Genomic DNA, 22,486 nt, shown 5'->3' with positions numbered 1-22,486 from the left:
TTTTGTATTCCCCTTTTCAGGGACCTGTGTGTAGGTCCGGCGACTTAGGTTGCCTGGAACGTGCCCTCTGTAAGGGGGTTGCTTTGCGGTCTGTTTCTTGCCTAACTGTTTCTTTTTCCTCGCAAGTATCCTCTGTGTCGTCCTGTTGTGAACTCTGTTCTCAAATTTGTTTTTTTTCACCTGCGTGTATTAGACACTTTTTTCATGTTCACATACCTTGGTATTCTATGGCCAGACACTGGGAGGACTTAGCCTCTTCTGTTGCATCCGTACTTGCAGGATATAGGGGAGACATCTGTTCTGTCTCTGTGCCCGGTCTTATCCCGGGTTTTGCTTGGTATAGGCGAGGCCTCCTTTCCCTGTTTGGGCTTCTTTGGGTCTCTGTGAGCTGGGCTCACTTGTGGAGGTGTTCCTTTTTGTATTAGGGGACCTTTTGGGTTCCTTGGTTCTCCTTTGCCTTGTCCCCTTGGGGGTTTCGGCTGGTATCTCCTTTATTTGTGGAGATGAGCGGTGGGGGGGCCATTTGTTGTGCGACGGTGTCTCCTGGAGGACTGTTGGCTCAGTCAAGTCCGTTTGCGGTCTCTAGTTTGGCTTCTGGACTATCTGCGAGTCAGTGTCCTCTATAGCTTGTGTATTGTTTTCCCAAAAGTAATGAATGCAGCTGTGGACTCTTTCCATTTAAGAAGAAAAACATAAATTATGCTTACCTGATAATTTCCTTTTCTTCTGATGGAACGAGTCCACAGCTCCCCACCCGTAATTTTATGTGGGGCGCCCTATTTTTCTGGCACCTTTTCACCCTGATATTTCCTCTACCATTCCTTGTTCCTCGGCACAATGACTGGGGGATGAGGGGAGTGGGAGGAGTATTTAAGCCTTTGGCTGGGTTGTCTTTGCCTCCTCCTGGTGGCCAGGTTCTTATTTTCCAAAAGTAATGAATTCAGCTGTGGACTCTTTCCATCAGAAGAAAAGGAAGTTATCAGGTAAGCATAATTTGTTTTTAAATTAACCTTTTGTTTGTTTTTATTAATTTTGCAGAGCCAAGAAGAAGGTGATTATGGCTCCTAAACCAAAAGTAAAAGTGAGTTATTGATACCAATGAGATGGTTTTAAAACATCTGTTTGTGCTTTGTTTGTGTAGCACATGTTTAATGTCCGTGTATCCTCACGTTTTGATCATCTGCTGCCTCAGTCTTATAGATCAGTGCTGACCTGTATTGTGTGTGCTTTTATAAGCATTTAAAACCTATATTGTTAGTAAAAATTTAGGGTTTGGGTGTTGTACTGCAGCGATTCATCCCTGGAAAAAATAATATATTTTGTGTGCAGACCTTTTGTAATGAGGCACTTAAATGCTGATATATACTGTGTATACATAAAACATTTGTGTGCACAGAAATAAAGGGATTCATTTACCTTTTTCATAACCGTATTTTAAGTGCATCTCAGATGAAATACTATACGTGTGTAGACACACACATAATTTTTTTTTTTATATTTTATCTTTTTCTAGGAATCTAGTCCAAAAAAGGAGCAGAAGACATCCACCCCACTTCCCAATGTGATCCGTGCTCCCAATTTGAATACAGTTACACCGATTGGTGCTCCCACCAGCACCAGCTGCACGCGCACCTCCGAGACCATATGTCTGGATGACTCATTGGATGAAGACGTTTCTTTAAAACCACCTTCATTAGATTCAATATCAGAAGCATTGGCTGTACTAAACAATGGAACAAATGCCCCATCATCCACCATTGAAACACCCACTTCCCGGCCAAGAGTTGCGCTGAGAGAGGAGAAACTTGCCTCCATTATGAGCAAACTGCCTTTGGGAGGTCCGAAAAAGGCTGAGCCCTCTTCGCACTCCTCTAGTCTTATAGCTGGTCATTCAGCGCCTGTACCAAAGAAGCCACAGGATTTAGCAGCTGCCCATTCTACTGTGGTCTCTGGGCTTATTGCAGGGTCTTCCATCCAGAACCCGAAAGTATCCTTGGAGCCGCTGCCTGCCAAACTTCTTCAGCAGGGTTTGCATAGATCTTTGCAAGCTGAAGTATCATCTTCATCCACACCTGCTAAGGTCAAGGCTTCATCTGCTTCTCAGGCCAAAGCAACTTCTTCGTCCTCATCCTCCTCTTCTCCTTCAACACCATTAATATCTTCTTCACAGGCCCATGTCTCATCCACTTCGTCGCAAAATCAAGCCCCTACTTTTCAAGTAATAAAGGTCCAACAGCAGCCTCCACTTCAACAAAACTATGTTACTCCTTTACAAGTCACCATCAGTAAGTCCCACACAAACCCTGTAGTCCGCCTGACCAGCAGCCCTCTGATCTCTTCAACTTCTCCTATTCTGAAGACTCCTGAAAAAAGCCTTGGTTACCGACCTCCCTCTTCACCTTCTCCTAGCAGCAGCCCACATGCACAGGTGTCTCGGACAGCTCCCTCTTCTACCTCTAGCAATCCTTTAGTAAAAACTGTGGGCGCACAAAGCTCAAGCCCAGAATTTAAATCCCCTTACACAATGGCCCCATCTCCTAAGCCAGTGACTTCTCCTAGTTCTTCCACTGCAGGTTCTCTAGTCACCCAGAGCACTATCCAACACAAGCTGCCAAGCGGAATGAATATTGGACGCCCTTCACCTGCAATTAGCCCACTACCTTCAGCTCGAGGGGCAGGAGGGATGCAGGTGGTTAAGAACACTTCTGCACCTCCAAAATTGGCCAGCAGTACACCCAGAGTAACCACTCCTTTACCCAGACAACCTAGTCCATCTATGAAAATGCCAAATCCACCATTGAAAATGCAAAGCCAGTCTCCAAAACCACCAAACCAATCTCCAAAACCACCAAACCAATCTCCAAAACAACTGATTCAGTCTCCAAAACCATCCAACCCTTCTCCAAAGCCACTCATCACTACACCCCCTGGAACTACTATTAAAACCACAGTGGCTAATGCTGTCCTGAATGTACCTGTTAGCCGGGCTACCCCTAACTCAAACACTACGAGTAGGACTAACCTAGCGGGGGGTGCAGGGGGTGGAACTCTGGGTGCTACTAAACAGCCGATGCCTCACAGACAACCATCTGCCTCAGGGTCCCCAGTTGCAACAGCCACTGTGCAGGTAGGTTCTCCTGGGAATTATAACCATCCTTCAGCAACAAAATCTGAAACAAGAATAGATGTTACCAAAGTACAATATTAACCATGTTGTATCCTAGGGTGAGAGCTCCTGCTTCTCTCATTTGTTATTTTAGAAAGTAACCAAAGTCTTGTGTGTGCTGAGATGTTTAGTACCGGTTATATAAATGTTTAGGACCCTTAAAGGGATTGATGAAAAGCACAATAGCAGTGCGAACATGTGCATGAATACCGGAGCTTGGAGTCATAGTGACATTAGACACTAAATACACTTTATAAGTAGAGTATTGAGGTTAGTCCCTGCCTTCCTGGGTGCTGCCATGTTAAACTCTTTCACTGCATTCTAGTGCTGACCAGTTTACAGCAACTCTACTTAAGATAAAATGCAATGTAACCTAGGTTTCAAAATTGCGGTACCTGTGCTTAGCATAAAGTGCATTTAGCTCTTAGTGTCCCTTTTAAAGGACCACAAAATATGGTAAAATATAATAATTAACCAATCACAATATAACGGCAATGCACTATCACTTAATTTGATTTTGAAATGAGTAGTAGAATATTTTTTTCTTTTTAAAGACACAAGTCCACGGATCTTCATCCTTACTTGTGGGATATTCACCTCCTGGTCAGCAGGAGGAGGCAAAGAGCACCACAGCAGAGCTGCTATATATAGCTCCTCCCTTCCCTCCCACTCCAGTCATGCCTACGTTAGTGATAGGAAGAGGTAAAGTGAGGTGTTAGTTTAGATTCTTCAATCAAGTGTTTATTATTTTTAAAGTACTGCCAGAGAGTGCTGCTTTGTTCTAGGGTGTAGCCGTAGTCCTTATCAGTCTCTTCAGTAGAGCTTTTGGTGACTTTAGAGCAATGGGAACTTGTGGGACATAATTCTCACTGCGCCTCCCATACATTTTATGCTGCCCTAAACCTGATGGCCTAAGCAAGATTACTCAGGCTTTATCTTTCTCCACAGGGCTATGGGAGGGGTGGAACTCCTAAACCTGCTGAGCTGCCCTGCTGTCAGGCAGAATACAAAGGTAAGTGCTGACTTTTTTATTCTGGGTCTGAAGCAACAAGGAAAGATTCAGGACAGAGGAAGTATAGCACTTTTCTGGGACATATTTCTCCTTTATATATAACAAGATGGAAGGGTAAAGAGATTGTGATGACAAAATATTAGTTTTTATTTTAAGCAAGAGTTTATTTTAAATGGTACCGGTGTGTACTATTTACTCTCAAGCAGAAAAGAGATGAAGATTTCTGCATGGAGGATGATCTTAGCATTTGGTAACTAAGATCCATTGCTGTTCCCACTGACGCTGAAGAGTACAGGAAACTTCAGCTGAGGAACGGTTTTGCAGTCTCTACTGCACTGAGGTATGTTCAGTCAATTTTTCTAGAAAGACAGGATATTTCAAGAAAAGGGCTGACATTATCCCCATGAGGGGAAAAACACTTACGGTAGTATTATAAGCTTGCATAAGGGCTAAGTTACTGCTGGTTGATACTTATAGGTTTTAAACAGACGTTTTTGATAGAGTTGATAAAAACGTTTTTTTGGGACTTTTATTTAGGGGTTCATTTGGCTTATATTGGAAGGTTTTTATACCACATGGCAATGTTTTTAACACTTGAGGTGTTAAATTAAGGTCCCTCAGACATCGTGTATGAGGTGGGCGGGGCCTAATTTCGCGCCTTAGTTACACATTTGTTTTTACTTCTGGATAGCAAGCTTCAACACAGGAGGGCCCTGAAGCAGTTTTGGAGCCAAAACGAAGCTTTATTCCCCCAATTTCAACCCCTAAGGGCAGGTAGGCAAGGTGTTGACTGTATATTTCCGGATTTTTAGACTTTTGTCAATCCGGTTTGGTAACTAAGGGGTTAATCTCATTCTTACTAGTGGTGCAACCTTACTAAGGCTTGCTACATATGCTGTAAAAATTCGTAAGATTTGTGATATTTTTAAGCAGTTTTGCAGAAAGTGTACATGTTTTTTTTCTCTTAAAGGCACAATACCGTTTTTTTTTTTTTTTTTAAAGTGTTGTTTTCTCCAACATAGGTGTGTCCGGTCCACGGCGTCATCCTTACTTGTGGGATATTCTCTTCCCCAACAGGAAATGGCAAAGAGCCCAGCAAAGCTGGTCACATGATCCCTCCTAGGCTCCGCCTACCCCAGTCATTCTCTTTGCCGTTGTACAGGCAACATCTCCACGGAGATGGCTTAGAGTTTTTTAGTGTTTAACTGTAGTTTTTATTATTCAATCAAGAGTTTATTTTAAAATAGTGCTGGTATGTACTATTTACTCAGAAACAGAAAAGAGATGAAGATTTCTGTTTGTATGAGGAAAATGATTTTAGCAACCGTTACTAAAATCCATGGCTGTTCCACACAGGACTGTTGAGAGGAATTAACTTCAGTTGGGGGAACAGTGAGCAGTCTCTTGCTGCTTGAGGTATGACACATTCTAACAAGACGATGTAATGCTGGAAGCTGTCATTTTCCCTATGGGATCCGGTAAGCCATGTTTATTAAGATTGTAAATAAGGGCTTCACAAGGGCTTATTAAGACTGTAGACTTTTTCTGGGCTAAATCGATTCATTATTAACACATATTTAGCCTTGAGGAATCATTTAATCTGGGTATTTTGATAAGTTTATATCGGCAGGCACTTTTTTAGACACCTTTCTCTTTAGGGGCTTTCCCAAATCATAGGCAGAGCCTCATTTTCGCGCCGGTGTTGCGCACTTGTTTTTGAGAGGCATGACATGCAGTCGCATGTGTGAGGAGCTCTGATACATAGAAAAGACTTTCTGAAGGCGTCATTTGGTATCGTATTCCCCTTTGGGCTTGGTTGGGTCTCAGCAAAGCAGACACCAGGGACTGTAAAGGGGTTAAAGTTAAGAACGGCTCCGGTTCCGTTATTTTAAGGGTTAAAGCTTCCAAATTTGGGGTGCAATACTTTTAAGGCTTTAAGACACTGTGGTGAAATTTTGGTGAATTTTGAACAATTCCTTCATATTTTTTCGCAATTGCAGTAATAAAGTGTGTTCAGTTTAAAATTTAAAGTGACAGTAACGGTTTTATTTTAAAACGTTTTTTGTACTTTGTTATCAAGTTTATGCCTGTTTAACATGTCTGAACTACCAGATAGACTGTGTTCTGAATGTGGGGAAGCCAGAATTCCTATTCATTTAAATAAATGTGATTTATGTGACAATGACAATGATGCCCAAGATGATTCCTCAAGTGAGGGGAGTAAGCATGGTACTGCATCATTCCCTCCTTCGTCTACACGAGTCTTGCCCACTCAGGAGGCCCCTAGTACATCTAGCGCGCCAATACTCCTTACTATGCAACAATTAACGGCTGTAATGGATAATTCTGTCAAAAACATTTTAGCCAAAATGCACACTTATCAGCGTAAGCGCGACTGCTCTGTTTTAGATACTGAAGAGCATGACGACGCTGATAATAATGGTTCTGAAGGGCCCCTAAACCAGTCTGATGGGGCCAGGGAGGTTTTGTCTGAGGGAGAAATTACTGATTCAGGGAACATTTCTCAACAAGCTGAACCTGATGTGATTACGTTTAAATTTAAGTTGGAACATCTCCGCATTCTGCTTAAGGAGGTATTATCCACTCTGGATGATTGTGACAAGTTGGTCATCCCAGAGAAACTATGTAAAATGGACAAGTTCCTAGAGGTCCCGGGGCTCCCAGAAGCTTTTCCTATACCCAAGCGGGTGGCGGACATTGTAAATAAAGAATGGGAAAGGCCCGGTATTCCTTTCGTCCCTCCCCCCATATTTAAAAAATTGTTTCCTATGGTCGACCCCAGAAAGGACTTATGGCAGACAGTCCCCAAGGTCGAGGGAGCGGTTTCCACTTTAAACAAACGCACCACTATACCCATAGAAGATAGTTGTGCTTTCAAAGATCCTATGGATAAAAAATTAGAAGGTTTACTTAAAAAGATGTTTGTTCAGCAGGGTTACCTTCTACAACCAATTTCATGCATTGTCCCTGTCGCTACAGCCGCGTGTTTCTGGTTCGATGAGCTGGTAAAGGCGGTCGATAGTGATTCTCCTCCTTATGAGGAGATTATGGACAGAATCAATGCTCTCAAATTGGCTAATTCTTTCACCCTAGACGCCACTTTGCAATTGGCTAGGTTAGCGGCTAAGAATTCTGGGTTTGCTATTGTGGCGCGCAGAGCGCTTTGGTTGAAATCTTGGTCAGCTGATGCGTCTTCCAAGAACAAGCTACTTAACATTCCTTTCAAGGGGAAAACGCTGTTTGGCCCTGACTTGAAAGAGATTATCTCTGATATCACTGGGGGTAAGGGCCATGCCCTTCCTCAGGATCGGCCTTTCAAGGCCAAAAATAAACCTAATTTTCGTCCCTTTCGTAGAAACGGACCAGCCCAAAGTGCTACGTCCTCTAAGCAAGAGGGTAATACTTCTCAAGCCAAGCCAGCTTGGAGACCAATGCAAGGCTGGAACAAGGGAAAGCAGGCCAAGAAACCTGCCACTGCTACCAAGACAGCATGAAATGTTGGCCCCCGATCCGGGACCGGATCTGGTGGGGGGCAGACTCTCTCTCTTCGCTCGGGCTTGGGCAAGAGATGTTCTGGATCCTTGGGCGCTAGAAATAGTCTCCCAAGGTTATCTTCTGGAATTCAAGGGGCTTCCCCCAAGGGGGAGGTTCCACAGGTCTCAGTTGTCTTCAGACCACATAAAAAGACAGGCATTCTTACGTTGTGTAGAAGACCTGTTAAAAATGGGAGTGATTCATCCTGTTCCATTAGGAGAACAAGGGATGGGGTTCTACTCCAATCTGTTCATAGTTCCCAAAAAAGAGGGAACGTTCAGACCAATCTTAGATCTCAAGATCTTAAACAAGTTTCTCAAGGTTCCATCGTTCAAAATGGAAACCATTCGAACAATTCTTCCTTCCATCCAGGAAGGTCAATTCATGACCACGGTGGATTTAAAGGATGCGTATCTACATATTCCTATCCACAAGGAACATCATCGGTTCCTAAGGTTCGCTTTCCTGGACAAGCATTACCAGTTCGTGGCGCTTCCTTTCGGATTAGCCACTGCTCCAAGGATTTTCACAAAGGTACTAGGGTCCCTTCTAGCTGTGCTAAGACCAAGGGGCATTGCTGTAGTACCTTACTTGGACGACATTCTGATTCAAGCGTCGTCCCTTCCTCAAGCAAAGGCTCACACGGACATTGTCCTGGCCTTTCTCAGATCTCACGGATGGAAAGTGAACGTGGAAAAGAGTTCTCTATCTCCGTCAACAAGGGTTCCCTTCTTGGGGACAATAATAGACTCCTTAGAAATGAGGATTTTTCTGACAGAGGCCAGAAAAACAAAACTTCTAGACTCTTGTCGGATACTTCATTCCGTTCCTCTTCCTTCCATAGCGCAGTGCATGGAAGTGATAGGTTTGATGGTAGCGGCAATGGACATAGTTCCTTTTGCGCGCATTCATCTAAGACCATTACAACTGTGCATGCTCAGTCAGTGGAATGGGGACTATACAAACTTGTCTCCGAGGATACAAGTAAATCAGAGGACCAGAGACTCACTCCGTTGGTGGCTGTCCCTGGACAACCTGTCACAAGGGATGACCTTCCGCAGACCAGAGTGGGTCATTGTCACGACCGACGCCAGTCTGATGGGCTGGGGCGCGGTCTGGGGATCCCTGAAAGCTCAGGGTCTTTGGTCTCGGGAAGAATCTCTTCTACCGATAAATATTCTGGAACTGAGAGCGATATTCAATGCTCTCAAGGCTTGGCCTCAGCTAGCGAGGGCCAAGTTCATACGGTTTCAATCAGACAACATGACAACTGTTGCGTACATCAACCATCAGGGGGGAACAAGGAGTTCCCTGGCGATGGAAGAAGTGACCAAAATCATTCTATGGGCGGAGTCTCACTCCTGCCACCTGTCTGCTATCCACATCCCAGGAGTGGAAAATTGGGAAGCGGATTTTCTGAGTCGTCAGACATTGCATCCGGGGGAGTGGGAACTCCATCCGGAAATCTTTGCCCAAGTCACTCAACTGTGGGGCATTCCAGACATGGATCTGATGGCCTCTCGTCAGAACTTCAAGGTTCCTTGCTACGGGTCCAGATCCAGGGATCCCAAGGCGGCTCTAGTGGATGCACTAGTAGCACCTTGGACCTTCAAACTAGCTTATGTATTCCCGCCGTTTCCTCTCATCCCCAGGCTGGTAGCCAGGATCAATCAGGAAAGGGCGTCGGTGATCTTGATAGCTCCTGCGTGGCCACGCAGGACTTGGTATGCAGATCTGGTGAATATGTCATCGGCTCCACCATGGAAGCTACCTTTGAGACGAGACCTTCTTGTTCAAGGTCCGTTCGAACATCCGAATCTGGTCTCACTCCAGCTGACTGCTTGGAGATTGAACGCTTGATCTTATCGAAGCGAGGGTTCTCAGATTCTGTTATCGATACTCTTGTTCAGGCCAGAAAGCCTGTAACTAGAAAGATTTACCACAAAATTTGGAAAAAATATATCTGTTGGTGTGAATCTAAAGGATTCCCTTGGGACAAGGTTAAGATTCCTAAGATTCTATCCTTCCTTCAAGAAGGATTGGAAAAAGGATTATCTGCAAGTTCCCTGAAGGGACAGATTTCTGCCTTGTCTGTGTTACTTCATAAAAAGCTGGCAGCTGTGCCAGATGTTCAAGCCTTTGTTCAGGCTCTGGTTAGAATCAAGCCTGTTTACAAACCTTTGACTCCTCCTTGGAGTCTCAACTTAGTTCTTTCAGTTCTTCAGGGGGTTCCGTTTGAACCCTTACATTCCGTTGATATTAAGTTATTATCTTGGAAAGTTTTGTTTTTGGTTGCAATTTCTTCTGCTAGAAGAGTTTCAGAATTATCTGCTCTGCAGTGTTCTCCTCCTTATCTGGTGTTCCATGCAGATAAGGTGGTTTTACGTACTAAACCTGGTTTTCTTCCAAAAGTTGTTTCTAACAAAAACATTAACCAGGAGATTATCGTACCTTCTCTGTGTCCGAAACCAGTTTCGAAGAAGGAACGTTTGTTGCACAATTTGGATGTTGTTCGCGCTCTAAAATTCTATTTAGATGCTACAAAGGATTTTAGACAAACATCTTCCTTGTTTGTTGTTTATTCCGGTAAAAGGAGAGGTCAAAAAGCAACTTCTACCTCTCTCTCTTTTTGGATTAAAAGCATCATCAGATTGGCTTACGAGACTGCCGGACGGCAGCCTCCCGAAAGAATCACAGCTCATTCCACTAGGGCTGTGGCTTCCACATGGGCCTTCAAGAACGAGGCTTCTGTTGATCAGATATGTAGGGCAGCGACTTGGTCTTCACTGCACACTTTTACCAAATTTTACAAGTTTGATACTTTTGCTTCTTCTGAGGCTATTTTTGGGAGAAAGGTTTTGCAAGCCGTGGTGCCTTCCATCTAGGTGACCTGATTTGCTCCCTCCCATCATCCGTGTCCTAAAGCTTTGGTATTGGTTCCCACAAGTAAGGATGACGCCGTGGACCGGACACACCTATGTTGGAGAAAACAGAATTTATGTTTACCTGATAAATTACTTTCTCAAACGGTGTGTCCGGTCCACGGCCCGCCCTGGTTTTTTAATCAGGTCTGATAATTTATTTTCTTTAACTACAGTCACCACGGTTTCATATGGTTTCTCCTATGCAAATATTCCTCCTTAACGTCGGTCGAATGACTGGGGTAGGCGGAGCCTAGGAGGGATCATGTGACCAGCTTTGCTGGGCTCTTTGCCATTTCCTGTTGGGGAAGAGAATATCCCACAAGTAAGGATGACGCCGTGGACCGGACACACCGTTGGAGAAAGTAATTTATCAGGTAAACATAAATTCTGTTTTCTCCAACATAGGTGTGTCCGGTCCACGGCGTCATCCTTACTTGTGGGATATTCTCTTCCCCAACAGGAAATGGCAAAGAGCCCAGCAAAGCTGGTCACATGATCCCTCCTAGGCTCCGCCTTCCCCAGTCATTCTCTTTGCCGTTGTACAGGCAACATCTCCACGGAGATGGCTTAGAGTTTTTTGGTGTTTAAATGTAGTTTTATTCTTCAATCAAGAGTTTATTTTAAAATAGTGCTGGTATGTACTATTTACTCTGAAACAGAAAAGAGATGAAGATTTCTGTTTGTAAGAGGAAGATGATTCTTCGATGGCTGTTTCCACACAGGACTGTTGAGATGAAGTAACTTCAGTTGGGGGAAACAGTGTGCAGTCTTTGCTGCTTGAAGTATGACACATTTCTAACAAGACTTGGTAATGCTGGAAGCTGTCATTTTCCCTATGGGATCCGGTAAGCCATTTTATTAATAAGTATAAAGGGCTTCACAAGGGCTTTAAAGACTGGTAGACATTTTTCTGGGCTAAAACAATTATTTTATAAGCATTGTTAATAGTTTATAGCTTTGAGGAGTTATTTTATTCTTGGGAATTATGTTAAAAAAACGGCAGGCACTGTATTGGACACCTTTTTCACTGGGGGCCTTCTCTAATCATAGGCAGAGCCTCATTTTCGCGCCACTAATGCGCAGTTGTTTTTGGGAAGCAAGGCATGCTGATGCATGTGTGAGGAGCTCAGATACACAGAAAAAGCTTACTGAAGGCGTCATTTGGTATCGTATTCCCCTCTGGGCTTGGTTGGGTCTCAGCAAAGCAGATACCAGGGACTGTATAGGGGTTAAATATAAAAACGGCTCCGGTTCCGTTATTTTAAGAGTTAAAGCTTTCAAATTTGGTGTGCAATACTTTTAAGGCTTTAAGACACTGTGGTGACATTTTGGTGAATTTTGAACAATTCCTTCATACTTTTTTGCATATTCAGTAATAAAGTGTGTTCAGTTTAAAATTTAAAGTGACAGTAACGGTTTTATTTTAAAAAGTTTTTTGTACTTTGTTTTCAAGATTATGCCTGTTTAACATGTCTGAACTATCAGATAGACTATGTTCTGTATGTGAGGAAGCCAAGGTTCCTTCTCATTTAAATAGATGTGATGCATGTGACAAACAATTTAGAGAAAATGATGCCCAAGATGATTCCTCAAGTGAGGGGAGTAAGCATGGTACTGCATCATCCCCTCCTGTGTCTACACCAGTCTTGCCCACACAGGAGGCCCCTAGTACATCTAGTGCGCCAATACTTCTTACTATGCAACAATTAACGGCTGTAATGGATAATTCTATTAAAAACATTTTAGCCAAAATGCCCACTTATCAGCGAAAGCGCGACTGCTCTGTGTTAGATACTGAAGAGCATGAGGACGCTGATGATAATGGTTCTGACATGCCCTTACACCAGTCTGTAGGGGCCAGGGAGGTTTTGTCTGAGGGAGAAATTTCAGATTCAGGAAAAATTTCTCAACAAGCTGAACCTGATGTTATTACATTCAAATTTAAATTGGAACATCTCCGCGCTCTGCTTAAGGAGGTGTTATCTACTCTGGATGATTGTGACAATTTGGTCATTCCAGAGAAATTATGTAAGATGGACAAGTTCCTAGAGGTCCCGGTGCCCCCCGAAGCTTTTCCTATACCCAAGCGGGTGGCGGACATTGTAAACAAAGAATGGGAAAGGCCCGGCATACCTTTTGTCCCTCCCCCTATATTTAAGAAATTGTTTCCTATGGTCGACCCCAGAAAGGACTTATGGCAGACAGTCCCTAAGGTCGAGGGGGCGGTCTCTACTCTAAACAAACGCACTACTATCCCTATAGAAGATAGTTGTGCTTTCAAAGATCCTATGGATAAAAAGTTAGAAGGTTTGCTTAAAAAGATGTTTGTTCAGCAAGGTTACCTTCTACAGCCAATTTCATGCATTGTTCCTGTCACTACAGCAGCGTGTTTCTGGTTCGATGAACTGGAAAAGTCGCTAGATAAAGAATCTTCTTATGAGGAGATTATGGACAGAATTCACGCTCTTAAATTGGCTAACTCTTTTACTTTAGACGCCACTTTGCAATTAGCTAGATTAGCGGCGAAAAATTCAGGGTTTGCTATTGTGGCGCGCAGAGCGCTTTGGCTAAAGTCTTGGTCAGCGGATGCGTCCTCCAAGAACAAATTGCTTAACATACCTTTCAAGGGGAAAACGCTATTTGGCCCTGACTTGAAAGAGATTATTTCAGATATCACTGGGGGAAAGGGCCATGCCCTTCCTCAGGATAGGTCTTTTAAGGCTAAAAATAAACCTAATTTTCGTCCCTTTCGCAGAAATGGACCAGCCTCAAGTTCTACATCCTCTAAGCAAGAGGGTAATACTTCTCAAACCAAGCCAGCCTGGAGGCCAATGCAAGGCTGGAACAAAGGTAAGCAGGCCAAGAAACCTGCCACTGCTACCAAGACAGCATGAGATGTTGGCCCCCGATCCGGGACCGGATCTGGTGGGGGGCAGACTTTCGCTCTTCGCTCAGGCTTGGGCAAGAGATGTTCTGGATCCTTGGGCGCTAGAAATAGTCTCCCAAGGTTATCTTCTGGAATTCAAGGAGCTACCCCCAAGGGGAAGGTTCCACAGGTCTCAATTGTCTTCAGACCACATAAAAAGACAGGCATTCTTACATTGTGTAGAAGACCTGTTAAAAATGGGAGTGATTCATCCTGTTCCATTAAGAGAACAAGGGATGGGATTCTACTCCAATCTGTTCATAGTTCCCAAAAAAGAGGGAACATTCAGACCAATCTTAGATCTCAAGATCCTAAACAAATTTCTCAGGGTTCCATCGTTCAAAATGGAAACCATTCGGACAATTCTTCCTACCTTCCAGGAAGGTCAATTCATGACCACGGTGGATTTAAAGGATGCGTATCTACATATTCCTATCCACAAGGAACATCATCGGTTCCTAAGGTTCGCCTTTCTGGACAAACATTACCAGTTCGTGGCACTTCCATTCGGATTAGCCACTGCCCCAAGAATTTTCACAAAGGTACTAGGGTCCCTTCTAGCGGTGCTAAGACCAAGGGGCATTGCAGTAGTACCTTACTTGGACGACATTCTGATTCAAGCGTCGTCTCTGCCACAAGCAAAGGCTCATACGGACATTGTCCTAGCCTTTCTCAGATCTCACGGGTGGAAAGTGAACGTAGAGAAAAGTTCTCTATCTCCGTCAACAAGAGTTCCCTTCTTGGGAACAATAATAGACTCCTTAGAAATGAAGATTTTTCTGACAGAGGCCAGAAAATCAAAACTTCTAAGCTCTTGTCAAGTACTTCATTCTGTTCTTCTTCCTTCCATAGCGCAGTGCATGGAAGTAATAGGTTTGATGGTTGCGGCAATGGACATAGTTCCTTTTGCGCGAATTCATCTAAGACCATTACAACTGTGCATGCTCAGACAGTGGAATGGGGATTATACAGACTTGTCTCCGACGATACAAGTAGATCAGAGGACCAGAGATTCACTCCGTTGGTGGCTGACCCTGGACAACCTGTCACAAGGGATGAGCTTCCGCAGACCAGAGTGGGTCATTGTCACGACCGACGCCAGTCTGGTGGGCTGGGGCGCGGTCTGGGAACCCCTGAAAGCTCAGGGTCTTTGGTCTCGGGAAGAATCTCTTCTACCGATAAATATTCTGGAACTGAGAGCGATATTCAATGCTCTCAAGGCTTGGCCTCAGCTAGCAAAGGCCAAATTCATAAGGTTTCAATCAGACAACATGACGACTGTTGCGTATATCAACCATCAGGGGGGAACAAGGAGTTCCCTGGCGATGGAAGAAGTGACCAAAATAATTCAATGGGCGGAGAATCACTCCTGCCACTTGTCTGCAATCCACATCCCAGGAGTGGAAAATTGGGAAGCGGATTTTCTGAGTCGTCAGACATTTCATCAGGGGGAGTGGGAACTCCATCCGGAAATCTTTGCCCAAATAATTCAATTGTGGGGCATTCCAGACATGGATCTGATGGCGTCTCGTCAGAACTTCAAGGTTCCTTGCTACGGGTCCAGATCCAGGGATCCCAAGGCGACTCTAGTGGATGCACTAGTAGCACCTTGGACCTTCAACCTAGCTTATGTGTTCCCACATTTTCCTCTCATTCCCAAGCTGGTAGCCAGGATCAAACAGGAGAGGGCATCGGTGATCTTGATAGCTCCTGCGTGGCCACGCAGGACTTGGTATGCAGACCTGGTGAATATGTCATCGGCTCCACCATGGAAGCTACCTTTGAGACAGGACCTTCTTGTTCAAGGTCCGTTCGAACATCCGAATCTGGCCTCACTCCAACTGACTGCTTGGAGATTGAACGCTTGATTTTATCAAAGCGAGGGTTCTCAGATTCTGTCATTGATACTCTTGTTCAGGCTAGAAAGCCTGTAACTAGAAAAATCTACCATAAAATATGGAAAAAATATATCTTTTGGTGTGAATCTAAAGGATTCCCATGGAACAAGATAAAAATTCCTAAGATTCTATCCTTTCTTCAAGAGAAAGCATCATCCGATTGGCTTATGAGACTGCCGGACGGCAGCCTCCTGAAAGAATCACAGCTCACTCCACTAGGGCTGTGGCTTCCACATGGGCCTTCAAGAACGAGGCTTCTGTTGATCAGATATGTAAGGCAGCGACTTGGTCTTCACTGCACACTTTTACCAAATTTTACAAATTTGATACTTTTGCTTCTTCTGAGGCTATTTTTGGGAGAAAGGTTTTGCAAACCGTGGTGCCTTCCATCTAGGTGACCTGATTTGCTCCCTCCCATCATCCGTGTCCTAAAGCTTTGGTATTGGTTCCCACAAGTAAGGATGACGCCGTGGACCGGACACACCTATGTTGGAGAAAACAGAATTTATGCTTACCTGATAAATTACTTTCTCCAACGGTGTGTCCGGTCCACGGCCCGCCCTGGTTTTTTTTAATCAGGTCTGATGAATTATTTTATCTAACTACAGTCACCACGGTATCATATGATTTCTCCTATGCATATTCCTCCTTTACGTCGGTCGAATGACTGGGGAAGGCGGAGCCTAGGAGGGATCATGTGACCAGCTTTGCTGGGCTCTTTGCCATTTCCTGTTGGGGAAGAGAATATCCCACAAGTAAGGATGACGCCGTGGACCGGACACACCGTTGGAGAAAGTAATTTATCAGGTAAGCATAAATTCTGTTTTTCATTGAATAAAGTGTTCTCCAAGCTTGCTTGTTGCATTACTAGCCTGTTTAACATGTCTGACATCAAGGAAAATCCTTGTTCAATGTGTTTAGAAGCCATTGTGGAACCCCCTCTTAGAATGTGTCCCACTTGCACTGATATGTCTATAAATTATAAAGAGCATATTTTAGCACTTAAAAATAATGCCATAGATGATTCTCAGACAGAAGGGAATGAGGGTTTGCCATCTAGCTCTCCCCAAGTGTCACAACCAGTAACGCCCGCACAAGTGACGCCAAGTACCTCTAGTGCGTCAAATTCATTTACTTTACAAGACATGGCCACAGTTATGAATACAACCCTCACTGAGGTTTTATCTAAACTGCCTGGTTTGCAAGGAAAGCGTGACAGCTCTGGGTTAAGAACAAATGCTGAGCCGTCTGACGCTTTAGTAGCCGTATCCGATATACCCTCACAATGTTCTGAGGTAGGGATAAGGGATTTGTTATCTGAGGGAGAAATTTCTGATTCAGGAAAGAAGCTCCCTCAGACAGATTCTGATATGACAGCCTTTAAATTTAAGCTTGAACACCTCCGCTTATTGCTCAGGGAGGTATTAGCGACTCTAGATGATTGTGACCCTATAGTGGTCCCAGAGAAATTGTGTAAAATGGACAAATATTTAGAGGTTCCTGTTTACACTGATGTTTTTCCAGTCCCTAAGAGGATTGTGAATATTGTTACTAAGGAGTGGGATAGACCAGGTATTCCGTTCGCTCCCCCTCCTGTTTTTAAGAAAATGTTTCCCATATCTGACACCATGCGGGACTCGTGGCAGACAGTTCCTAAGGTGGAGGGAGCTATTTCTACTCTGGCTAAGCGTACAACTATACCTATCGAAGACAGTTGTGCTTTCAAAGATCCTATGGATAAAAAATTAGAGGGTCTCCTGAAGAAAATTTTTGTTCATCAAGGTTTTCTTCTCCAACCTATTGCGTGCATTGTTCCTGTAACTACTGCAGCTGCTTTCTGGTTTGAGGCTCTAGAAGAGGCTCTTCAGATGGAGACTCCATTAGAAGAGATTATGGACAGAATTTAGGCCCTTAAGTTGGCTAATTCTTTCATTACAGATGACGCTTTCCAACTGGCTAAATTAGCAGCAAAGAATTCAGGTTTTGCCATTTTAGCACGCAGAGCGTTATGGCTTAAGTCCTGGTCTGCGGATGTGTCATCAAAATCGAAACTTTTGAACATCCCTTTCAAAGGAAAGACCCTATTCGGGCCTGAACTGAAAGAGATTATTTCAGACATCACTGGAGGGAAAGGCCATGCCCTCCCTCAGGATAAAACAAATAAAATGAGGACAAAACCAAATAATTTTCGTTCCTTTCGGAACTTCAAGGGTGGTCCCGCTTCAGCTTCCTCTGCTGCAAAGCAAGAGGGGAATTTTGCCCAATCCAAGTCAGTCTGGAGACCTGACCAGGCTTGGAACAAGGGTAAACAGGCCAAGAAGCCTGCAGCTGCCTCTAAGACAGCATGAAGGGGTAGCCCCCGATCCGGGACCGGATCTAGTAGGGGGCAGGCTCTCTCTCTTCGCTCAGGCTTGGGCAAGAGATGTTCACGATTCCTGGGCTTTAGAAATTGTGTCCCAGGGATATCTTCTGGACTTCAAAGACCCCCCCCCCCCCCCCAAGGGGGAGATTTCACATTTCTCAATTGTCTGCAAACCGGACAAAGAGAGAGGCGTTCTTAAGCTGTGTAGAAGACCTACATACCATGGGAGTGATCCGCCCAGTTCTAAAAGAGGAACAAGGGCTAGGGTTTTACTCAAACCTGTTTGTGGTTCCCAAAAAAGAGGGAACTTTCAGACCAATCTTGGATCTCAAAATTCTAAACAAATTCCTAAGAGTACCATCATTCAAGATGGAGACTATTCGGACCAATCTACCAATGATCCAGGAGGGTCAATATATGATTACCGTGGACTTACAGGATGCGTATCTACACATCCCTATTCACAGAGATCATCATAAATTCCTCAGTTTTGCCTTTCTGGACATGCATTTCCAGTTCGTGGCCCTTCCCTTCGGGTTGGCCACGGCTCCCAGAATTTTCACAAAAGTGCTAGGGTCCTCTTTGGTGGTGCTAAGGCCGCGGGGCATAGCAGTGGCGCCTTATCTAGACGACATCTTAATTCAGGCGTCGACTTTCCAACTAGCCAAGTCTCACACGGACATCGTGTTGGCTTTTCTGAAATCTCACGGGTGGAAGGTGAACATAAAAAAAGAGTTCTCTCTTCCCTCTCACAAGAGTTTCCTTCCTAGGGACGGAGGTCAGAAAATCAAAACTTTTAATCACTTGCTGAGCTCTTCATTCCATTCCTCGGCCATCAGTGGCTCAGTGCATGGAGGTAATCGGACTCATGGTAGCGGCAATGCACATAGTTCCTTTTGCCCGCCTATACCTCAGACCACTGCAACTATGCATGCTCAAACAGTGGAATGGGGATTATGCAGATTTATCTCCTCAAATAAATCTGGACCAGGAGACCAGAGATTCTCTTCTCTGGTGGTTGTCTCAGGACCACCTGTCTCAGGGAATGTGTTTCCGCAGGCCAGAGTGGCTCATAGTAACGACAGATGCCAGCCTACTAGGCTGGGGTGCTGTCTGGAACTCCCTGAAAGCATAGGGCTTATGGTCTCAGGAGGAAACTCTCCTCCCGATAAACATTCTAGAACTGAGAACAATATTCAATGCGCTTCAGGCATGGCCTCAACTTGCTGCGGCCAAATTTATCAGATTTCAGTCGGACAAAATCACGACTGTAGCTTATATCAATCATCAAGGAGGAACACAGAGTTCTCTAGCGATGATGGAGGTAACCAAAATAATCCGATGGGCGGAGGATCACTCTTGCCATCTCTCAGCAATCCATATCCCAGGAGTAGAGAACTGGGAGGCAGATTTCCTAAGTCGTCAGACTTTTCATCCGGGGGAGTGGGAGCTCCATCCGGAGGTATTTGCCCAGCTGACTCAGCTATGGGGCACACCAGAATTGGATCTGATGGCATCCCGACAGCATGCCAAACTTCCTTGTTACGGGTCCAGGTCCCGGGATCCCCAGGCGGTACTGATAGATGTTTTAGCAGTGCCCTGGTCCTTAAATCTGGCCTATGTATTTACACCGTTTACTCTCCTTCCACGTCTGGTTGCCAGAATCAAGCAGGAGAGGGCTTCAGTGATTCTGATAGCACCTGCGTGGCCACGCAGGACTTGGTATGCAGACCTAGTGGACATGTCATCAGTTCCACCGTGGTCTCTGCCAATGAGGCAGGACCTTCTAATCCAAGGTCCATTCACGCATCCAAATCTAATTTCTCTGCGTCTGACTGCTTGGAGATTGAACGCCTGATTCTATCAAAGCGTGGTTTCTTGAGTCGGTCATTGATACCCTGATTCAAGCTAGAAAGCCTGTCACCAGGAAGATTTATCATAAGATTTGGCGCAAATATTTTTATTGGTGTGAATCCAAGGGTTACTCATGGAGTAAGATTAGGATTCCTAGAATATTGTCTTTTCTCCAAGAAGGATTGGAGAAGGGATTATCAGCTAGTTCGTTAAAAGGACAAATATCTGCTTTGTCTATTCTTTTACACAAACGTCTGGCAGATGTCCCAGACGTTCAAGCATTTAGTCAGGCCTTGGTCAGGATCAAGCCTGTATTTAAACCTGTTGCTCCACCATGGAGCCTATACTTAGTTCTTAAAGTTCTTCAAGGGGTTCCGTTTGAACCTATGCATTCCATAGATATTAAGCTTCTATCTTGGTAAGTTTTGTTTTTAGTAGCTATCTCTTCGGCACGAAGAGTTTCTGAGTTATCTGCTTTACAGTGTGACTCACCTTACCTTGTTTTCCATGCAGATAAGGTGGTTTTGCGTACCAAACCTGGGTTTCTTCCTAAGGTTGTTTCTAATAGGAATATCAATCAGGAGATTGTTGTTCCTTCACTGTGTCCTAATCCTTCCTCAAAGAAGGAACGTCTGTTGCACAATCTTGATGTGGTTCGTGCTTTAAAGTTCTACTTACAAGCAACTAAAGATTTCCGTCAAACATCTTCATTGTTTGTTGTTTATTCTGGTAAACGGAGAGGTCAAAAGGCTACGGCTACCTCTTTCTTTTTAGCTGAAAAGCATCATCCGTTTGGCTTATGAGACTGCTGGACAGCAGCCTCCTGAAAGAATTACTGCTCATTCTACTAGAGCAGTGGCTTCCACATGGGCTTTTAAAAATGAGACTTCTGTTGAACAGATTTGTAAGGCGGCAACTTGGTCTTCGCTTCATACTTTTTCCAAATTTTACAAATTCGATACTTTTGCTTCTTCGGAGGCTATTTTTGGGAGAGAGGTTCTACAAGCAGTGGTTCCTTCCGTTTAAGGTCCCTGTCTTGTCCCTCCCTTCATCAGTGTCCTAAAGCTTTGGTATTGGTATCCCACAAGTATGGATGAATCCGTGGACTCGATACATCTTACAAGAGAAAACATAATTTATGCTTACCTGATAAATTTATTTCTCTTGTGATGTATCGAGTCCACAGCCCGCCCTGTTTATTAAGACAGGCAGTATTTTTTTATTTAAAAAACTTCAGTCACCACTGCACCCTATAGTTTCTCCTTTTTCTTCCTAGCCTTCGGTCGAATGACTGGGGGGTGGAGCTAAGGGAGGAGCTATGTAGACAGCTCTGCTGTGGGTGCTCTCTTTGCCACTTCCTGTAGGGAAGGAGAATATCCCACAAGTATGGATGAATCCGTGGACTCGATACATCACAAGAGAAATAAATGTATCAGGTAAGCATAAGTTATGTTTTTCTCTTGTAAGGTGTATCCAGTCCACGGGTTCATCCATTACTAGGAAGTTGCAAAGAGGACACCCACAGCAGAGCTGTCTATATAGCTCCTCCCCTAACCCCCACCTCCAGTCATTCTCTTTGCAAGCTCTCGACATCTTGATCCAGGCGTCGACTCTTCAAGTCGCCAAGTCCCATACGGACATTGTTCTGGCCTTTCTGAGGTCTCACGGGTGGAAGGTGAACAGAGAAAAGAGTTCTCTCTCCCCTCTCACAAGAGTTTCTTTCCTAGGGACTCTGATAGATTCAGTAGAAATTAACATTTTTCTGACAGAGGTCAGGATATCAAAGCTGCTAACTTCCTGCCGTGTTCTTCATTCCATTTCTCGGCCGTCAGTGGCTCAGTGTATGGAAGTAATCGGCCTAATGGTAGTGGCAATGGACATAGTTCAGTTTGCCCGCCTACATCTCAGACCACTACAACTTTGCATGCTCAATCAGTGGAATGGGGACTACACAGATTTGTCTCCTCTGCTAAATCTGGATCAAGCGACCAGGGATTCTCTTCTCTGGTGGTTATCTCGGGTCCATCTGTCCAGGGGAATGAGCTTCCGCAGGCCAGAGTGGACTATAGTGACAACAGATGCCAGCCTTCTGGGCTGGGGCACGGTCTGGAACTCCCTAAAAGCTCAGGGTTCGTGGACTCAGGAGGAGGCCCTCCTCCCGATAAACATTCTGGAGCTAAGAGCGATATTCAATGCTCTTCAGGCATGGCCTCAACTGGCTGCGGTCAGGTTCATCAGATTTCAGTCAAACAACATCAAGACTGTAGCCTATATCAACCATCAGGGGGGAACAAGGAGTCCCCTGGCAATGATGGAGGTTTCCAAGATAATTCTATGGGTAGAGGCTCACTCTTGCCATCTCTCAGCTATCCATATCCCAGGAGTAGAGAACTGGGAGGCGGATCTTCTAAGTCGGCAGACTTTTCACCCGGGGGAATGGGAGCTTCACCCGGAGATTTTTGCCCAACTGATTCATCTATGGGGCAGACTGGAGCTGGATCTGATGGCGTCCCGTCAGAATGCCAATCTTCCTTGTTACGGGTCCAGGTCAAGGGATCCTCGGGCAGCGCTAGTAGATGACCTAGCAGCGCCCTGGTCCTTCAGCCTGGCTTATGTGTTTCCACCGTTTCCTCTTCTCCCGCGTCTGGTTGCCAGAATCAAGCAGGAGGAAGCTTTGGTGATCTTTATTGCTCCTGCGTGGCCTCGCAGGACTTGGTATGCAGATCTGGTGGACATGTGATCCTGCCTACCATGGCCTCTGCCATTGCGGCAGGACCTTCTAATCCAGG

At 44.7% G+C, this 22,486-nt stretch overlaps 1 protein-coding gene across 2 annotated transcripts in view; it reads left to right on the top strand.

Moving 5' to 3' along the window:
• UBN2 (ubinuclein 2) overlaps window positions 1-22,486 on the top strand; it is a 265,262-nt gene that overhangs the window by 132,159 nt on the left and 110,617 nt on the right. For both annotated transcript variants that reach the window (XM_053721337.1, XM_053721336.1), the window contains 2 exons: window positions 1,039-1,081; window positions 1,514-3,127. In XM_053721337.1, the coding sequence (XP_053577312.1) occupies window positions 1,039-1,081; window positions 1,514-3,127 (1,657 nt within the window). The remainder of the gene's footprint in view (window positions 1-1,038; window positions 1,082-1,513; window positions 3,128-22,486) is intronic.

Source organism: Bombina bombina, chromosome 7 (assembly GCF_027579735.1).
Source record: "Bombina bombina isolate aBomBom1 chromosome 7, aBomBom1.pri, whole genome shotgun sequence".
Taxonomy (NCBI): domain Eukaryota; kingdom Metazoa; phylum Chordata; class Amphibia; order Anura; family Bombinatoridae; genus Bombina; species Bombina bombina.
Note: the sequence above shows the minus strand (reverse complement) of the source record. Positions and strands in the feature narration are given on the sequence as shown.